Raw genomic sequence first — 16,727 nt, forward strand, 5'->3', positions numbered from 1 at the left:
GAGTTCAGAATTGATGGGATTTTCTTGAAGGTGAGATATTGAAAGTACAACTGCAGACAATTTCTACAAGGAAAAAAAAGATTAGCCGCCCCGAGTAGATGTAGTCTAGAGGGGCAGGGTAAAAATCAAAAATAAATAAATAAATAAATAAATAAATAAATAAATAAATAAATAAATAAATAAATAAATAAATAAATAAATAAGGAGCTACCTAAAGAAACCATTGTGGCTGCACAAGGAGCTTTCAGATTACCTAAAATTTAAAAAGGGAAATAGGAGGAGGATGTTAATTTTTGCGTGTGCGTGTAATTTCTGAGAGTGTGTGGGTCAATAGCAGACATATAGTGTCCAAATCAGTAGCACGTGTTCTCCTTTGGTCAAACCTCACGTTTAGTACTATGTCCATTTCTGGGCGCTACAAGATGCCAACGAGTTAGAGCAGGTGGCTAAGAAGGTAAAAGGTCTGGAAACCGAGCCTTATAGGACTTGGTCACGTGTAGCTTAGAAGAGGAAGAGGTGATAATGATATCTATTTTCAAATCCTTGAGGGATTGGCACAAGGAAGATAGAACAAAGTTATTTTGTACAGCTCCAAAAAGCAGAGCCTGAACCAGTAGATTTAAACGGCAAGATAAAAGGGTTCAGCTGAACATTAGCCAGAACTTCCTGTCAGAAAGAACTGTTTGATGACATTTTTCAAAGAGTTGAAGATCCCTGGAAAACAGAGGGTGGTGTAGCTGGAGGAGAGAAAATAAAAAGCAAATATGCATTGTGATATGCAAGCAGGAAAATTGTGAAGAGTGGCAGGCGTGGAGCTATGGGGATTGTAAAGGAATTTTGGAATTCAGATTCCTAAATTCATTAACAGTCAGTTCTTTTATTTTCCTCTTTTGAATAAAAAGAAAAAGAAACATTACCATTAAGAGTAACAAGATTTATTTCAGTGTGAGCTTTCATGGACATGCGTTCTACTTCCTCAGTCACCAAAGACTAAATGATCCACTTCAGCTCTGCAGTTCTCAGATGATCATAGAATCATAGGAAAGTGAAGTTGGAAGGGGCCTACAAGGCCATCAAGCCCAATCCATTGTTCAATGCAGGAAAACCATCAAAGCATATCAGCCAGGTGATTAAGTTTTTCTTGATGATTATGATGATGATGTCACAGCAACTCTCCCTCAGACAAATTTTGATTTGGATGCAGCTAGGTTCTGCAATTAAGCTCTTGTTTCCATGACCTGATTTAACCTAGTATGAGGCCCATATATTATTTTGAGAAGGAGCAGCTTCATTCATTTTTTTTTTGGTTTGGATTTAATGAGGACTTTCTATTTGTGTACAATCTGTGATATTTTTTTTCCTGGAAAAGATGACAGCAAGGCTTTAAGAGTCATTTTGTTTTGTTTCAGAGCAGAGGCACCATTGAAAATGCACTGAAGTCCCACATGTTTTCTAAGATTCAGACTGAATTAAGCCCTAGCTAACCATGCCACCTATATGGCAGTCTTGTATGTGTAACCCAAAGCAAGTTGTTTAACTCAGATTTAGTTTATGCACACAGGTAGCCTTTTTGTTCTTGCAATGACATGTCAGCATCTTTGGTATGTTTTTTTAGTATTCCACCTGATTTTCCTATGCTTTCTGATTTTTTTCTATTCTAAAAATGCAGTGGTGGGATATGCATTGGCTTTCTCATTGGCCTAGACAGGACAGCCTGAACCCAAATATTGAACCCTAAACCGTTTAGGACCTCGATATCTGGCAGAGCGCCTTCTCCCACCCAGTTCTGCCAGAGACACTCGTTCTAGCCAGACCGAGCGATTAAGGGGCCTAACACTGAGGGAGGCCCAGAAGGAAAGAACGAGGAACTGGTCCTTCTCAGCAGTGGACCCTCGCCTCTTGAAGAACTTTCCCATAGAGATCCGCCTGGCTCCCTCTCTGGGTGTCTTTAGAAGTAAACTTAAGACATGGCTATTTAGTCAGGCTTTCCCTCCTGCTGTATTTTAATATTTACATTTTTACTTCTTGGATTTTTGCATGTTCATTGGTTCTATTGTTTTAAAATTTTGTAAGGCCGCCCAGAGTAGACTATCTGTCTAGATGGGTGGGGTATAAATCTAATTAATTAAATCTAAATTTAAGGACGATTTGAAGTTTAAAATTATGACTGGAAAAGATGAATTCATTAACCATGTTTTTTTTAAAGAAGCAGGTTCAAAATCCCTTCTAAAATTCATGGTCAATTCATGGTCTGCAAGATTCAACAATAATGTGTGCATATCTTTCATTTTTCTTTCACTAGGAAGAAATTGTAAGCAGCAGATTCTTTTTTTTATTTTATTTTTTCAGACTGTGTAAGTTATTGCACATGATTACAGATTCATGGCCAGAATCCAATTGGTGCTTGCATAATGTGGTGCAGATAATTGACAAGGTGCCAGAGCACATTTTGATTGTGCAGGCAGGCAGGTGCCCAGACTCGTGACCAAGCCACAATTAGCCATGGCAGGTGACATGAACTTTATGATTAATACCAATGTGGTTCTGACCGTTGTATATGAAAAATGCACACAAGTATGCATAGTCAACGGGGAAAGTATGTGCAAATGAAGTATGTGTAAAAATTATGTACATCAGGAAAGTGCAAATGTACACATTTCCATCTGAGAAGAAAAGATTATTGTCCTGATTTGCTTAGAAAGGATAGGAACAATGGTGGAATTTGGAGAGACACAATAAAAGCAGAAAGGACCGAACTTCGTATTCTCTGGTTGATGTTCAGCATTTTTTTTTTTTTGTTATTTCCATGCCTGTATTTATTTCAAGTATATGTGTTGGAGACTATATGTTCATCTTCAGCTTAATTTCTTATACATTTAATGGAAAGTGCCAGAGTGGAGCAGAGTGGCTCCTTTAGTAGAGAGAAAACTGCCAGAGCTTTTAATGTTTGAGTTCCCGAATCTATGTCATTCATGTTGTACAAATCCGTTAAGCCTTGGAAATCATACTCTAAAAATGACTAACCTACTAGTCTTGCAGTGTACAAACCTCTGATTTGTGGCACATACGTATGTGGCCTGAAAGGAAGGAGGACCCAGCCACAACTCTTAGTTTCCAGAAGTGTCTTTTCCACTGAGATCATTCTTTCTTAGCATAAGCTACCACATGAATTGAGTAAAGCCTTAGTGTATATCTTGTTTGATAGGAAGATGTTACTTGATTGCTATGTAGACGTACAGTATGTAGGCTTTTGGGATGTAAAGTAGTAGAAACTGAAAAAACAGGTAAACCTAATCAATGTATTCTCGAAGGTTTTCACAGCCGGGATCTGATGGTTGTTGTTGACCTTTTGCCAGGCTGTATTTTTTCAGTGCTGAGAGCCAGGCTTTGTTGCGTTTTAAACTTTCTTCTTTTCTGCTGGTGTTTGTGGTTTTCAATGGCTTCCCTGTGCAGTCTAACATAATGATTGCTGGTGTTGTCCAGTACTTCAGTATTTTGAAATAGAATTTCATGTCTACCTTGTTTTAGGTCATGTTCAGCTACTGCCAGTTTTCTTGGTTGTTTTAGTTTGCAGTGTCTCTCATGTTCTTTGATTCTGATGTGGATGCTTCGTTTTGTTGTTCCAATATATACCTGTCCACAACTGCAAGGTAGACTGCACAGGGACTGGTGATCACTGCACACAAAAGACCAGCTAACAACACCCATCAATCACAGTGACAGATAATCTCTCCCTCTTATCACAACAGTACACCCACAACAAAAAAACACGCTGATCACCACAATCACCTATCTCCTGAAAAGACAAAAGCTGACCCCACAGCTATAAATACTCAACTATCCAAACAAACTGCACCACAGCACAGACAGAGTTCTGACTCCTGTCCTCTGAAGATGCTGGCCACAGAGACTGGTGAAACGTTAGGAAGAACAACCTTCAGAACACGGCCAAACAGCCCAAAAAACCCACAACAACCGTCAAACCTGATCAAATCACTATGAATGTATTCTGGTTTTAAGCTTGCCTAATAAATTTAAAGATTCCTTTTTCAGGCTTTTTTGCCATCTGTCAAAGCTGAATTTTTGGCTTTTGTTACTTACTATGTGAAGAAAGCCATGGACAACAATAAATTGCACTCTCTGTGCAAAATTAGGCCCTTATGCAAACCTTTTCTGCTTCACCTTTTGTTCTTAGAGCTTTCAAGATAGATTTTGGAAGAGATCCATCAAATGAAGGAATTTTTGGCACAGATCTCAATTGTTGCAGTTCTTCTAAAGTTATATTTCAGACTACTACTGGATCATTAGCTGGGTGGCCCTTTTTCGGGATAATTATGTTTGTATATAAACAAATCCAGTGCATCAATTTATTTCCTTTTTGCCGGCCCAGAACATATTAAGAATATGTAGGAAAACTGATCTTTGTGTAGCAATTAAATGTCAGTTGTAGGCCGCTTTCAGTGGATAGGTGGGAGGTCTTCATTTTTACAGGGATAGTTTTTCCAGATGCTGGGATATTGCTTATGTTGTCAGAACTAACAGATAGGTTATATATTATAGAACGAAGATAGAAAAATGATAAATTGGTACAGAAATTGGGTTTGCTTACCAGAGTAACACATATAGTGATGTTTTAAGTCTGTATACTGATTATCCTAGAGTCTGTTTTATTTTTATTTTGTTGTTGATATGCATTTATGATGAAATTAAATATAAAAAATGAAAAATTGAAAATAGAAAGATTTTCCTTTAGTTTACAAGAAAACATAGTAACAGTTGTATGGAGACATAGTCATATTTAGAGGAGACTCATTAAAATAAATTAAATCAAAAATAAATACAAAAGAAGGTTAGTGGTGGCCATTGATTTCAGTGGCCCTTCTTTCACTAAGGCAGACCTATTTTCCCCTAATAATTCTGTAGAGCTGTATTGCAAACTGTGAATATCCATTAGCAGATTGATCAGAACTTAAGAGGGATAATCAGACAAACAAGTCCCTAAATTACAGGGAAAGAAAAATGTGTGGCTCCATTTGGGCAGTTGTATATGACAGCAGTTGAAAGCAGTCTCAAATGTGCATGTGTTGTCAGTTTTAGCTGAAGACTAGTGCATGCCACCTATTCTGTATTTATCCAAAGGCAGAATTCTGGTTTCTGGAAACCAGACTTTGCTAGCTTTGGGTGGAACAGCAGACTAGAATCTTTTCCCAGTCTTTCCCCCTTTCACATAGATGAAGAACCAAGGGCTGGGGAAGAGATTATGTCAAAAGCCTGGGTAGTTGTCTTTTGGTGGACTACTTCTAGATACGTTAATCATTTTCAAGAGCGTTTACTGGCAATGCAAAGCACCTTTTACAGCAGCAGTGAAATAAAATACATTAAAATCAATTTTCCTGCAGTTCTTTCAGAATGTGATTTGCAATTTGATGACGCTATGCAGAGTAATCAATAGCTTTCAAATTTACAATTTTTGTTAGAATTTTAATTTACTTTAATTTATTGCTCAACCATTAGAGGAATAGTCATCTTGCAATACTCATTATAAGCAGTAGAAGACATTGTGGTTTAATAACCTTATAGAAGAGTTGTACAGTGGGGTCTCTACTTAAGAACGTCCCTACTTAAGAACAATTCCACTTAAGAACAGCTCCATTTGCTAAATTTTGCTTCTACTTGAGAACAAAAATCCAGATAAGAACAGGGAAAAAAAACTTTCCTGCTCTTTTTTTAACCTTAGGTCATCTTAGGTTAAAAAAAGTTCTCCCCCTAGTGGTAGAGTATGTATTAACCAGCTTTGCATTAGTTCCTATGGGAACTAATGCTTCAATGTACGAACGCACCTCTACATAAAAAAACCAGCCAGAACGGATTAATTGGTTTTCAGTCCATTGCTTCAAAATTAGCTTCGTCAGAAGTGCTTTTAACACTGTTCCCTGACCTAAGGGGAAAAAAAGAAAAAAATCCCCCTCTAGTGGTAGAAGGTGGAATAGCAGCTTCCCATTAGTTTCTATGGACGGAAAAGAGCAGATACAAATTAAATGGTTTTCAATGCATTCCTATGGGAAATGCAGATTCTACATAAGAACTTTTCCACTTGAGAACCACCTTCCAATACGGATTAAGTTCTTAAGTAGAGACCCCACTGTAGTGTAAGATGCTAAATTATTTTGATAAGTGTGTCAACTGGTAATAAGGTGACTCATTTCCCTCAGTACTGAAAGGAGCATGTAATAAAATGCTTGCCTTTGCATACTTCTCTGGACATGGTCAGCAAGGAGGCCTTCCATTTGTACTTAAGAAAGATGCCCACACATCAAACTACTCTATCCAGAAAATTCCCTTTTCTGTATTCTACATATTGGTTCTGGTTGACTTTCCCTTTTGACACTTCAGAATTTTAACCATTAAACGCTCACTGTACTGAAATCCAAGCTAGGAAAATTCATTCTTTCTTGAAAGCTAGAACAGTTGACTCTGGGAAAATATCATTTAATTGACTGACAAATAAGCTTCTTGCTGGCATGTGGAAATTCTGGGTACTTTTATTGAACAATATACTCAGCCTGAGGCTGAATGTAAAAACGAGCTACCTACTTGCCTCCTTATAAATGTGATTAAATGGGCAAAAGAGTAGAACTTAGCTAGCCAAAGTACTTTGTTAAAGTTCTTATTGATACTGTTTTGAGCATACAGCACATAGCTGAAACGCGTATCCTTGAGTGTATTTTCAATTGTTGGGCAAAAATAATGTTTTAAAAAAAGTTATATCATTTTTAGTTTGGGGGGTAGGAGGTTAGAACAATTTCAATTTCTTTGCTAGTGTTTTGAGAAGGGTTAGTGTATTTCACTTTATTAATTCCCAGAAAACTAAATTCAACACACAGGGTACGCAGAAGTGCTGCGCTGCAAGAGAGAAGACTAATTGCCCTGATAGAGATCTTAAAAATATTAGCTGTTGAAATGCAGCTGTTATGGGGCAGGTATTTGTAATGTGTGAGATCTTCAGGATAAAGAAATAGTATTTATAATGGGCTACTAGAACTTCAATATTTTTCAATGAGGCATCAGAGTTTACTCTGAAGTAAGTCATACTGTGTTCAGCAGGGATTGCTTCCTAATAAGTAGGTTTAGGTTTACAGTTTAAGCCCATTTTGGAATAATGAGATGGTGCAAGTTTTATTCTGGTTTGTGTTGTTTCAGAACTAGGCTTTGAAAACATGCACATTGCTACTTATAAAATTGCATTGCTCACCTTCATGATACACATGTCTGGGCTGACTTAAATAAATGCCTCACAAAAGGAGTCTGTAAGATGCTTGCATTTTGTCAGCAATACTTCTGGCTATTTCTCTGTAAAGAGCCGTCCCCTTCTTGGGGCCTCTCTCTCGCTCTCTTTCCTCCCTTTTTCCTTAAACAGTTGGCAAAGTTAGTGTTTTTGTGAGAATGGGTGTGAATTTCCCATTGCTCTGTTCCAATAAACAGAGTGGCAGCATCAAGAGCTCTACAACGCAAGAATCATTTAAGGACAGGGCATGATAACCACCACTTAAACTTTTTTTTCCAATATATGGGTTCAAAACATTGCTTTCAGTAAACATAAGATGCAAATCTGCTGCAGTTTGGTTCTAACTTTCAGGATGTGTGTGGTTTTGGTATGTCATCTGTCTGAGCACATGATGCTTGGGTAAGCACTGGAGCCTGCATTATGATTCACTGGGGAGAATGATGGAAAACAATGTCTGTTTAAACACAGAGAAAATAATCGCTTTAAGCAGTGTGTGAGAGAGGGCTTTGGAGATGGGGGAAGACCCTTTTTCACACACAAATTAAGCACTTTTGTATGATCTGTTCACATACACGGAAGCATAATACTCAGATTAATGATATTTATATTAGTATAATATATTAAAAGCCAATGTGGTATAGTGCTGAGCTTATAACTGAGAGATCTACATTCTAGTTCCCACTAAGCCATGAACCTTGCTGAGTGATCTTGGTCTGTTCTGCCTCCTTCCCTACCTCTCTGCCCAACTGACCTATCTCACAGGCCTGTTGTGAGGATGATGGAGAGAGAAGAGGGTTGAGCAGGAAGACAGCTCCTTGGAGGAAAGGCAGATGATAAAGTGACTGTCCAATAATGCTTTAGAAACATTATAGGCAGTCTGTGTGCTTGTTGAAGAACCCAGAGGGTCAATAAACTGGTATCTCGAGTTAAGAGACCCTAAATGGGAGGTACATTCATTAGGTAGGCGTCACCTTGATTGCATCCAAAAGGTAGTCACAATTAACTGTTTTTTTTAAAGTTAGACACAATGATTCCTGGTCTAAATGTTCAGCTGTATAAAAGAAACCTTTGTCTAATTCAGCCAAACTGCCTAATATGTTAATCCCAGGTTATCTAGAGGTATGCTAACGCAAACAAGCAATGAATTAAGTTGTCTATGAAAATATGAAAATAGTAATTAAATGCGCTTTAATGTTGATTGAAATGCTTAAGTGTCTTAAGTATTATTTAAGACAGAGAGGTGAAATAAAATGTCCACCCAAAGCAGAAGACTGCTTCTGATGGAGTTTCTCCAGAACAGTGCTGTTGCCTGCCACAGCAGCTGGCCTCACATAGCAGTGAAATACTTATCTCTGTATGGTCAGAGCTACAGATCCTTGTACAGACAGATGTTTACATTATCCAGTGGGATGAATTCTGCTGATTATAAAGTCAGATACACATTTTAGTATGGAAGACAACATGGGGGATGTAATAGTTTCCGTTTCCTAAACAGTGTGTCTTAAGCAACACATTTGCTATTACCTCTGTGACCACTCTCTTGCCATGTGCTACACATATAGAGAGGAGAAAAAGACGTAGAGGATTTAGACATACTTGTAACTGGGAGCAGCTGTAGAGGTCGTGGAAAGAGTACTTGTCGTGTAGGCCTGTATTACCTTTAACTCTCAGAACTGAATGTGGCCCACCAGATCATCTTGGGGAGCCCATCGCAGACCTATCAAATTTTATTGGTGGTTGGGGTTTGGAAAAACTGCAGGTTTGCAACGGAAGGAAACATACCTAACATTTCAAAGGTACAGAACAACATTATCACCATCATCACCATCATCATCAACAACAACAACAACCTTTGAACAGGAAAGCTGGAAGGGACCCTGTGGAGCATCGAATCTAGCCCCTCTTAAATAGGCATAATGGTGGAATTGAACTCCCAGCCAAAGCCACTGATCTATCCAAGTTCTATGTTACAATTGGTCTGATGCATCATACATAATTCCCACATGCATTACAGGTGGGGATGGGGAAGTCCCTATCTGAGAGTGCCCCTTGAGTGTAGTTAATGAAGCAAGTACTGTATAGACAGAATTTATCAGTCCACAATGTGGTTTGAAATTGTACTATAAAGGCAAAAGGTACTATGTGGTTCATTTTTTATCTGCTAATGGAATGCCTTTGTTGGATAAATTGGCTTCAAGCCTTCCAGAGTATGCCAATAATTCTGCTTCATAAATTTCTCTAACATCTTCAGCAGCCATGATATTTAATTGGTTTAATAGCCTAGCTATCCTGCTGTGTTCTAAGCAAGATCAAAGTGACCATAGTTTTTGCTTACTTAAACAATGCACAGAATTATGTGAAAAACAGTGATAAGGGCTTCCCCCATGTTAAAAATTCAAAGACATGAAATCACCTTCTCAATTTGAGCCTATATTATTTACACACTTGAAAAGAATATGTTTGATTTGTGTTCACTGTCCCCCATTTTGTGGAACTTTGTTATTTGGAATCTGGTGTTTCTTCATTAGAGAAGCAGGCATGTTGTGGACATGTTGTTAAAAAGTCACAGTCCTGTTGATGTTCCCCTAGAGTGCACAACCTTGGGGTAAGGCTGTATTTTACTTGTAGGGTCAGTCTTTCACCCACACCCACACCCACACCCACACACCCACACACACCCCACACACACCATTTATGCAGAGAATGCACAAGTACCATGACAGATATCAGATGACAAAAACCTTTAAATGTAAAAGTTGATGTAGAAATTGTTTCCTGAAAATTGGAAATATTATGTTGTTTAATTCAGTTGGATTCTAGTAGTTATTCCAGTAAGTTATTCTTGCAGTTACATCAGTTGATGCATAGGCTAACAATACAATCTTGCATATATCTATTCTGAATAAGTCCCACTGAATTCAGTGAGACTTACTCCCATGCATATAAGATGCAATATGATTTCTGCTGTATTCTTTATTTTAAAAATCTCTCTGTGTAACATTTACTCTATGATAAGAAGATTTACAAATGGCTTCAGTGTTTCTGGCAAAGGTTTGGATCTAATAAGGGTGTAATTTGGTGATGATGAAGAGTGGGCCATTTTAAAGGCTTACTGATGGAGAGATAAATTAAATATTATTTAAAACTAATTGCTAATTATTGTTTGATTTAGTTTGTTATAAGTCAACAAATTAGAAAAGTTATTTTGATGCAGCTAGTGTTTATTTGAAGAAATTGTGTTCACAACGATCATGTGCCAAATGCACCAATATTTTATAAACAATTTTTTTAAAAATTACAACACATAATTAGTGTATCTGCAAAAAAGCTATACAGTATTTTGTTGAGGTTAAGCAGACCTGCTTAAATAAATTAACTGCCAAATGACTTTATAACACTGGAGAAATAAGCACAGCATGCCATCCCATTGATACAACTGAGTTATATTCAGGTTTGCTAGTTTCAGTATTCCATAGTACTCTACTACTGGCTACTCAGACCTGTCATTTGTCTGTAGGCCTTTTCTCATAGAGCATTTTACAGGAAACAGCGTTCCCAGCATGTTAACACATACAATGGAAGTAACAGTCTGTTTGTTTTACCCTTAGAATGAAGACTGCCAATGGGGATTATCGAAAAGAGCACAAAGAAAGAAGTCGCAGTCCAATCGACCGGGCTGTAGCACCAACAATGAGTCTTCATGCTAATCATATATACGCCTCAATCCCAAGCTTAACCATGGATCAACCTCTAGCACTGACCAAAAACAGCATGGATGCTACCCGGTCTGTAAGCATCACTCCTACAATGACGTCAGTGGAACGGCAGCAGGTACATGACTTCTTGGTTGACAAAATGCACACCTTTCTTGAATATATTGAATGTTCAGTTTTTCTACAGCTTAGTTCGATTTGCTTATGTAAGAAGCCTTTCTTGGGTCCTTCTTCATTTATAATTTCTTTGCAAATAGTTTCAAAATTCAGGTTACAGTTTTCATCGGTTATAATATGGTGTCCAGTGAAAAGGATCCTACAAGTAAAGAGACTAGGCTTTTTTCCAACAAGTATTCAGGATGGTTTCCTCTGAAAGGAAAGGTGTTCTGTTCCAGTGGCTCCCAACCTTGGGTCCCCAGATTTGGCTTAACTGCAACTCCCAGGCTTCACCACTAGCTGTCCTGGCAATGGCTTCTGGGACCCAAGGTTGGAAAAATTGGTTGTGTATTGTATACTTCACACTGCAAGTTACATGATTGAAAGAGTGCAATATCTGGTTGCCTTACACATTTTTGGTCTGCTTGTCTTCAGCCCCTTCTTCTCACCTCCTTTTTCAGGGTGGGCAGCTAGGGAAACAAGGAGGGGCAAACCATGCTTGTGGATTTGGGCATTTCAATGAACCATGTATTAGACAAGTCAGTCTTTGCAGGCCAACACAGTGTCAGCAGGTAGCCATAATGTGAGCTTTGGAAAAACTCCATGTCTACTGGCGTTTATTGATACTAATGCTTCCCATACTTAGAAGGAGCCTTATGGTTAAACTGCTGTAGGGCAGCCACAACTGTGCTCATGACCCGGGGCTCAGTCCCAGGTGGCTGGCTCAAGGTTGACTCAGCCTTCCATCCTCCCGAGGTCGGTAAAATGAGCTTGCTGGGGGTGGGGAGCAATGTGTAGCCTGCATAAACCACCCAGAGATGGGGAGGGAAGGTACATAAACCGCCTAGAGTGGTCCTAACCAACTAGATAGGCGGGATATAAATGAATGAATGAATGAATGAATGAATGAATGAATGAATGAATGAATGAATAAATAAATAAATAAATAAATAAATAAATAAATAAATAGCTAGCACACTTGGATTTTTGCAGAGGAGGAGGCAGAAGATCCAGTACAACTTGCTTCTCTTTAATCTGAAAATATATCCCATGACAGAATGCAGAAATGTTTTGGTCCTCAGTCAATGGTGTGCGAATGTGTATGTGTGTGTAACATTGTCACATTTGATCTTTGTGTTGACTGGAAAATTATCTTTTCCCATCATCTTTTACTATCCCTGGAAGCTAGTACAAATTCTTCTTCCAGGTTTTCCTTGTTTTAGCATCATATGAGCAGGATAGATGGTGCTTACTCCAGAACCCTTTTTGGACAGGCCTGGATGGCTGTTAATGCTCATTTATTTTTGCTTCCTTTAAGAAAATGCGTACAAAAGTAGAATTTTCGCTTCTTCTGTCCTTTCTTTAGGCTGATTACAGCCTAAAATAATTTTGTGGCCTGAAACTACTTCTCTTGCACTGTTCTACTAGTTTTTAAAGAAAAAGAGAGAGAGAAAGTATGTGTGTGTTTGCTTTATGTATTGGTGTAGTATATATTGCAACCCAAGTATAACAGTGACATGTGTCAAGTTGCTCCTTGTAACATATTATACCAATTGTTATAGGAACATATTTTTCTCCCACGCACTTCTCTTGGAAATAAGGGACATTTTGAATGGGGTTCTCATGTAGCATTTTGCTAGTGTTTCTTTGGTTGTTTTATTCTGTGCACATTTTATGCTTTTGCAGTAATCCTTATGCCCCATACACATATCTAGCAGTAGGTGATTACTTTGTAAAATCTATTTTCTAAAAGCTAACATGGCTAAGTCGTGCTGGAAAAAGGAACTGCAGGGGCATGGGAAATGCAGGTGTAGAAAGCACCCACATCATACTTCTAGCCACTACAATAGGGATTGGACCTTGCTAATGGCCTCTGAATTGGGCACTTTCGTCTTGTACGAAAAAAGGAGCCACGTGTGGCCTCACTACAACAACGGAGGGGAGGTTTGGTGCACTTCTCCTTTGAATTGCACAGGTCTGAACAGCACAGTTTAGGTTTTATACATATCTTTTTAAATAAACAAATATTCCAATAAATAAATATTATATAAATACTACGCCTCTGGCCACCAAGAACCCCATGAGTTCAACGCTGAAGGTGGCAAAGTGGTCTACTTATCCCCAAACACCTCTAATTCAGCCTCTAGATCAGGGGTTCGTAAGGACCTTTAAGGCTCACTACGCACAGGACTGTATAGAAAGGATTGTCAACGCTATGGAAGAGAATCCCAACAGAAAGAACTGTTCTCTCTCTCTCTCTCTCTCTCTCTCTCTCTCTCTCTCTCTCTCTCTCTTTCTGTATGTTCATTCAACTGTTTATGCTCTGGAGTTACATTTGGTGGGGAATAAGATTTATACATGGATTTTGAACTACACGGGGGTCCAGCACCTCTAACCCCAGTGTTGTTGAAGGGAGAAGTTTAGTACTGATTGCTACAATGAGTTCTTAATATGTGCTTTTTTAAAAGAACATGTTTATTATTTATTTATTTTATACAAAGGCATGATCATATTACAGTCAAATTACTCATCAAAGCCAAAGCTAGTATAGAAGAATAAAACTGGCAACACAGAAATGATTAGCATCATATATATATATATATATATACATATATATATATATATATATATATATATATATATATATATATATATATATATATATATATATATATATATATATATATATATATATATATATATATAGGTAACTATTATTGTAACGTCTACTTTGAAACATAGTACAACCGTGGTGTAAAGTTTTTTTTTTAAAAACTGCCCATAATCACCAAAATACAGCTCAATGAAAACAGCTCCTGAGGTACTCTTAGAAAGGCAGAGCTGGCTGCCAAGCTGAGGAACAATAGCAGGACTTTATCAAAGAGCCTTAATGTCGTAAGTGGAGGCCTCTCCCTTCCTGGTCTGTCAACACCGAACCAACTATGGCAAAGAGGTGGTGTAGGCAGAAAAGCAGCACTTGCAGAATGTTCTGTTGCTCTGAACATAAATAAGCTTACAAAGAAGAATCTTCAGGGGACTAACAGCCTTTCTGATTTATGGCAGTTCTTTTTAGAGTTTTTCAGATAGACAGAATTTAGAAGTGGTTTCCTATTGCTTCTGGCATGGATTGAGCAGCTCACCCAAGGCCACATAGGCTGGCTCTACTCTCAGAAGGCGCAGGACGGAATCAAATTCCCAACCTCTGGCTCTGCAGTCAGATTCTTAAACCACTGAGCAATTTGGCCAGCTACTTTGTATACTGGTGTGGTTTTTAGGCTAAAGCGCAAGGAATAAAAATCAGAGCCCTGTTTCTGCCAAGTCTCATAACTAAGAGCAGGCTTTTGAACTACTCTTGAGAGGCATGATATGCCATGATATGCCACTTGATAGATTTGAACCTGAACTTGGGTTCAAGTCTCAGAAAATGACAAATTTTGGCCGTGTAAGTTAACCTAAAACTTGTTTCCAGAATCCCTCTCTTGTGTTGTCCCTGACCTCCTTCTCGTTATTTTGCTTGAAAGCAGATGTTTGGAATCACCAAGAAAGCACTATTTTCTTTATGAGAAAATTGTATATTGAAGGAAAATCAGGTCTGCTGCCATTGGCAACATGACAAGAAATGGTACGTGGAAGGAAGTGAGGCAAAGTAGAGGGCAATAGGTGAGGAAGCAACAGTGGAGACAAGAAAAGGGAATATTGCAGGAAACACTTAACTAGGTGTCTTTGGCCTTGAAGGAATGTACTTGCTTGTCCAAGCAGGGCTCCCCATTCCTCTCCTTCCAGCTCCCCTTCTCAGTGGCATGCTCAGGTTCTCAAGAGTCATTTTCCCTCGTAAGGCTTTCTTTGAGGAACAGCTCAGTGAGAGTATCTATGACCACTGCCTTGTTGGACAGTTGTTGTTGTTTAGTCGTTAGGTCGTGTCTGACTCTTCGTGACCCCGATGGGCCAGAGGACGCCAGGCCCTCCTGTCTTCCACTGCCTCCCGGAATTGGGTCAGATTCATGTTGGTAGCTTCAATGGCACTGTCCAACCGTCTCGTCCTCTGTTGTCCCTTTCTTCTCTTGATTTCCTTCAGAATGGATAGGTTTGTTCTCCTTGCAGTCCAGGGGACTCTCAAGAGCCTCCTCCAGCAGCACAATTCAAAAGCATCAGTACTTCAGCAGTCAGCCGTCTTTATGGTCCAGTTCTCACTTCCATACATCACTACTGGAAAAAAACCATAGCTGTGACTATGTGGACCTTTGTCGGCACGGTGATGTCTCTTCTTTTGAAGATGCTGTCTAGGTTTGTCATCTTTTTCTTTTAGATGGTTTTCATTGCTGCCTCCTGTACAATGTTACGAGCCTCCATCCGTAGTTCTTCTGGCATTCTATTCCTCTATTTCTTTGCATTGTTCATTTAAGAAGACCCTCTTGTCTCTCCTTGCTATTCTTTGGAAGTCTGCATTCAATTTTCTGTAACTTTCCCTATCTCCCTTGCATTTTGCTTCCCTTCTCCTCTCTGCTATTTGTAAGGCTTCCTTGGACAGCCACTTTGCTTTCTTGCATTTCCTTTTCTTTGGGATGGTTTTTGTTGCTGCCTCCTGGACAATGTTATGAGCCTCCACCCATAGTTCTTCCGGCATTCTGTCCACCAAATCTAGTTCCTTAAATCTGTTCTTTACTTCCACTGTGTATTCATAAGGGATTTGGTTTAGATTATACCTGACTAGCCCTGTGGTTTTTCCTACTCTCTTCAATTTAAGCTTGAATTTTGCTATGAGAAGCTGATGATCAGAGCCACAATCAGCTCCAGGTCTTGTTTTTGCTGACTATATAGAGCTTCTCCATCTTTGGCTGCAGGGAACATAATCAATCTCATTTCGATATTGCCCATCTGGTGCTGTCCATGTGTAGAGTCCTCTCTTGTGTTGTTGGAAAAGAGTGTTTGTGATGACCAGCTTGTTCTCTTGACAAAACTCTATTTGCCTTTGCCCTGCTTTGTTTTGAATTCCAAGGCAAAACTTACCTGTTGTTCCTTTTATCACCTGACTCCTTTTATCTCTTGACTGGACAGTACTTCATCTCAACATGCGCTTGTATGAGTAGGCGATGGCTTACGTCAGTATGTTTGCTGCTTTTCCTTTGAGAGTCTGATTTATATAGATGATGGCTCATCAGTTCAAAAATCCAACAGTAGCTGATGCAGCTGTGTTAATTCTTGACATGCTTGAGAAGCTGACTCACTTTCTGCTTCTGTAGAAGAAAGTATAACTGTTATCTGGCAGGTCCAGCTGATCATGCCTTCTGCAAGTACCACTAGTTGGAATCCACCTCCTTTCACAATTCAGGGTTCTTGCTTGTGTGCCCTCTGAACTTCAGACTTGCAAATCTTTTGTGTTCTTCACCAGTCTCTTTGCTACATTAAAGTCAGAAGAGTCCCAGAAGGTGGCAGTTTCGCCCCCTCTGACCCCCAGGGGGTGGCAGAGTGAGTCTCTAAAAGGTCCTAGGATGTGTTCCAGGACCCTTTAGAGACTCACCTTCCCCCCCCCCCGGGGGTCAGAGGGGGCATAATTGCTTGGGAAGCTTCAGAAG

General features: G+C 39.1%; 1 protein-coding gene across 7 annotated transcripts in view; it reads left to right on the forward strand.

The window, feature by feature from the left end:
* VGLL4 (vestigial like family member 4) overlaps window positions 1–16,727 on the forward strand; it is a 127,556-nt gene that overhangs the window by 104,017 nt on the left and 6,812 nt on the right. For all 7 annotated transcript variants that reach the window (XM_020802550.3, XM_020802552.3, XM_020802554.3 and 4 more), the window contains one exon: window positions 10,894–11,116. In XM_020802550.3, coding sequence (XP_020658209.3) covers window positions 10,894–11,116 — 223 coding nt within the window. The remainder of the gene's footprint in view (window positions 1–10,893; window positions 11,117–16,727) is intronic.

The sequence above is a fragment of the Pogona vitticeps genome, chromosome 2 (genome assembly GCF_051106095.1).
Source record: "Pogona vitticeps strain Pit_001003342236 chromosome 2, PviZW2.1, whole genome shotgun sequence".
Taxonomy (NCBI): domain Eukaryota; kingdom Metazoa; phylum Chordata; class Lepidosauria; order Squamata; family Agamidae; genus Pogona; species Pogona vitticeps.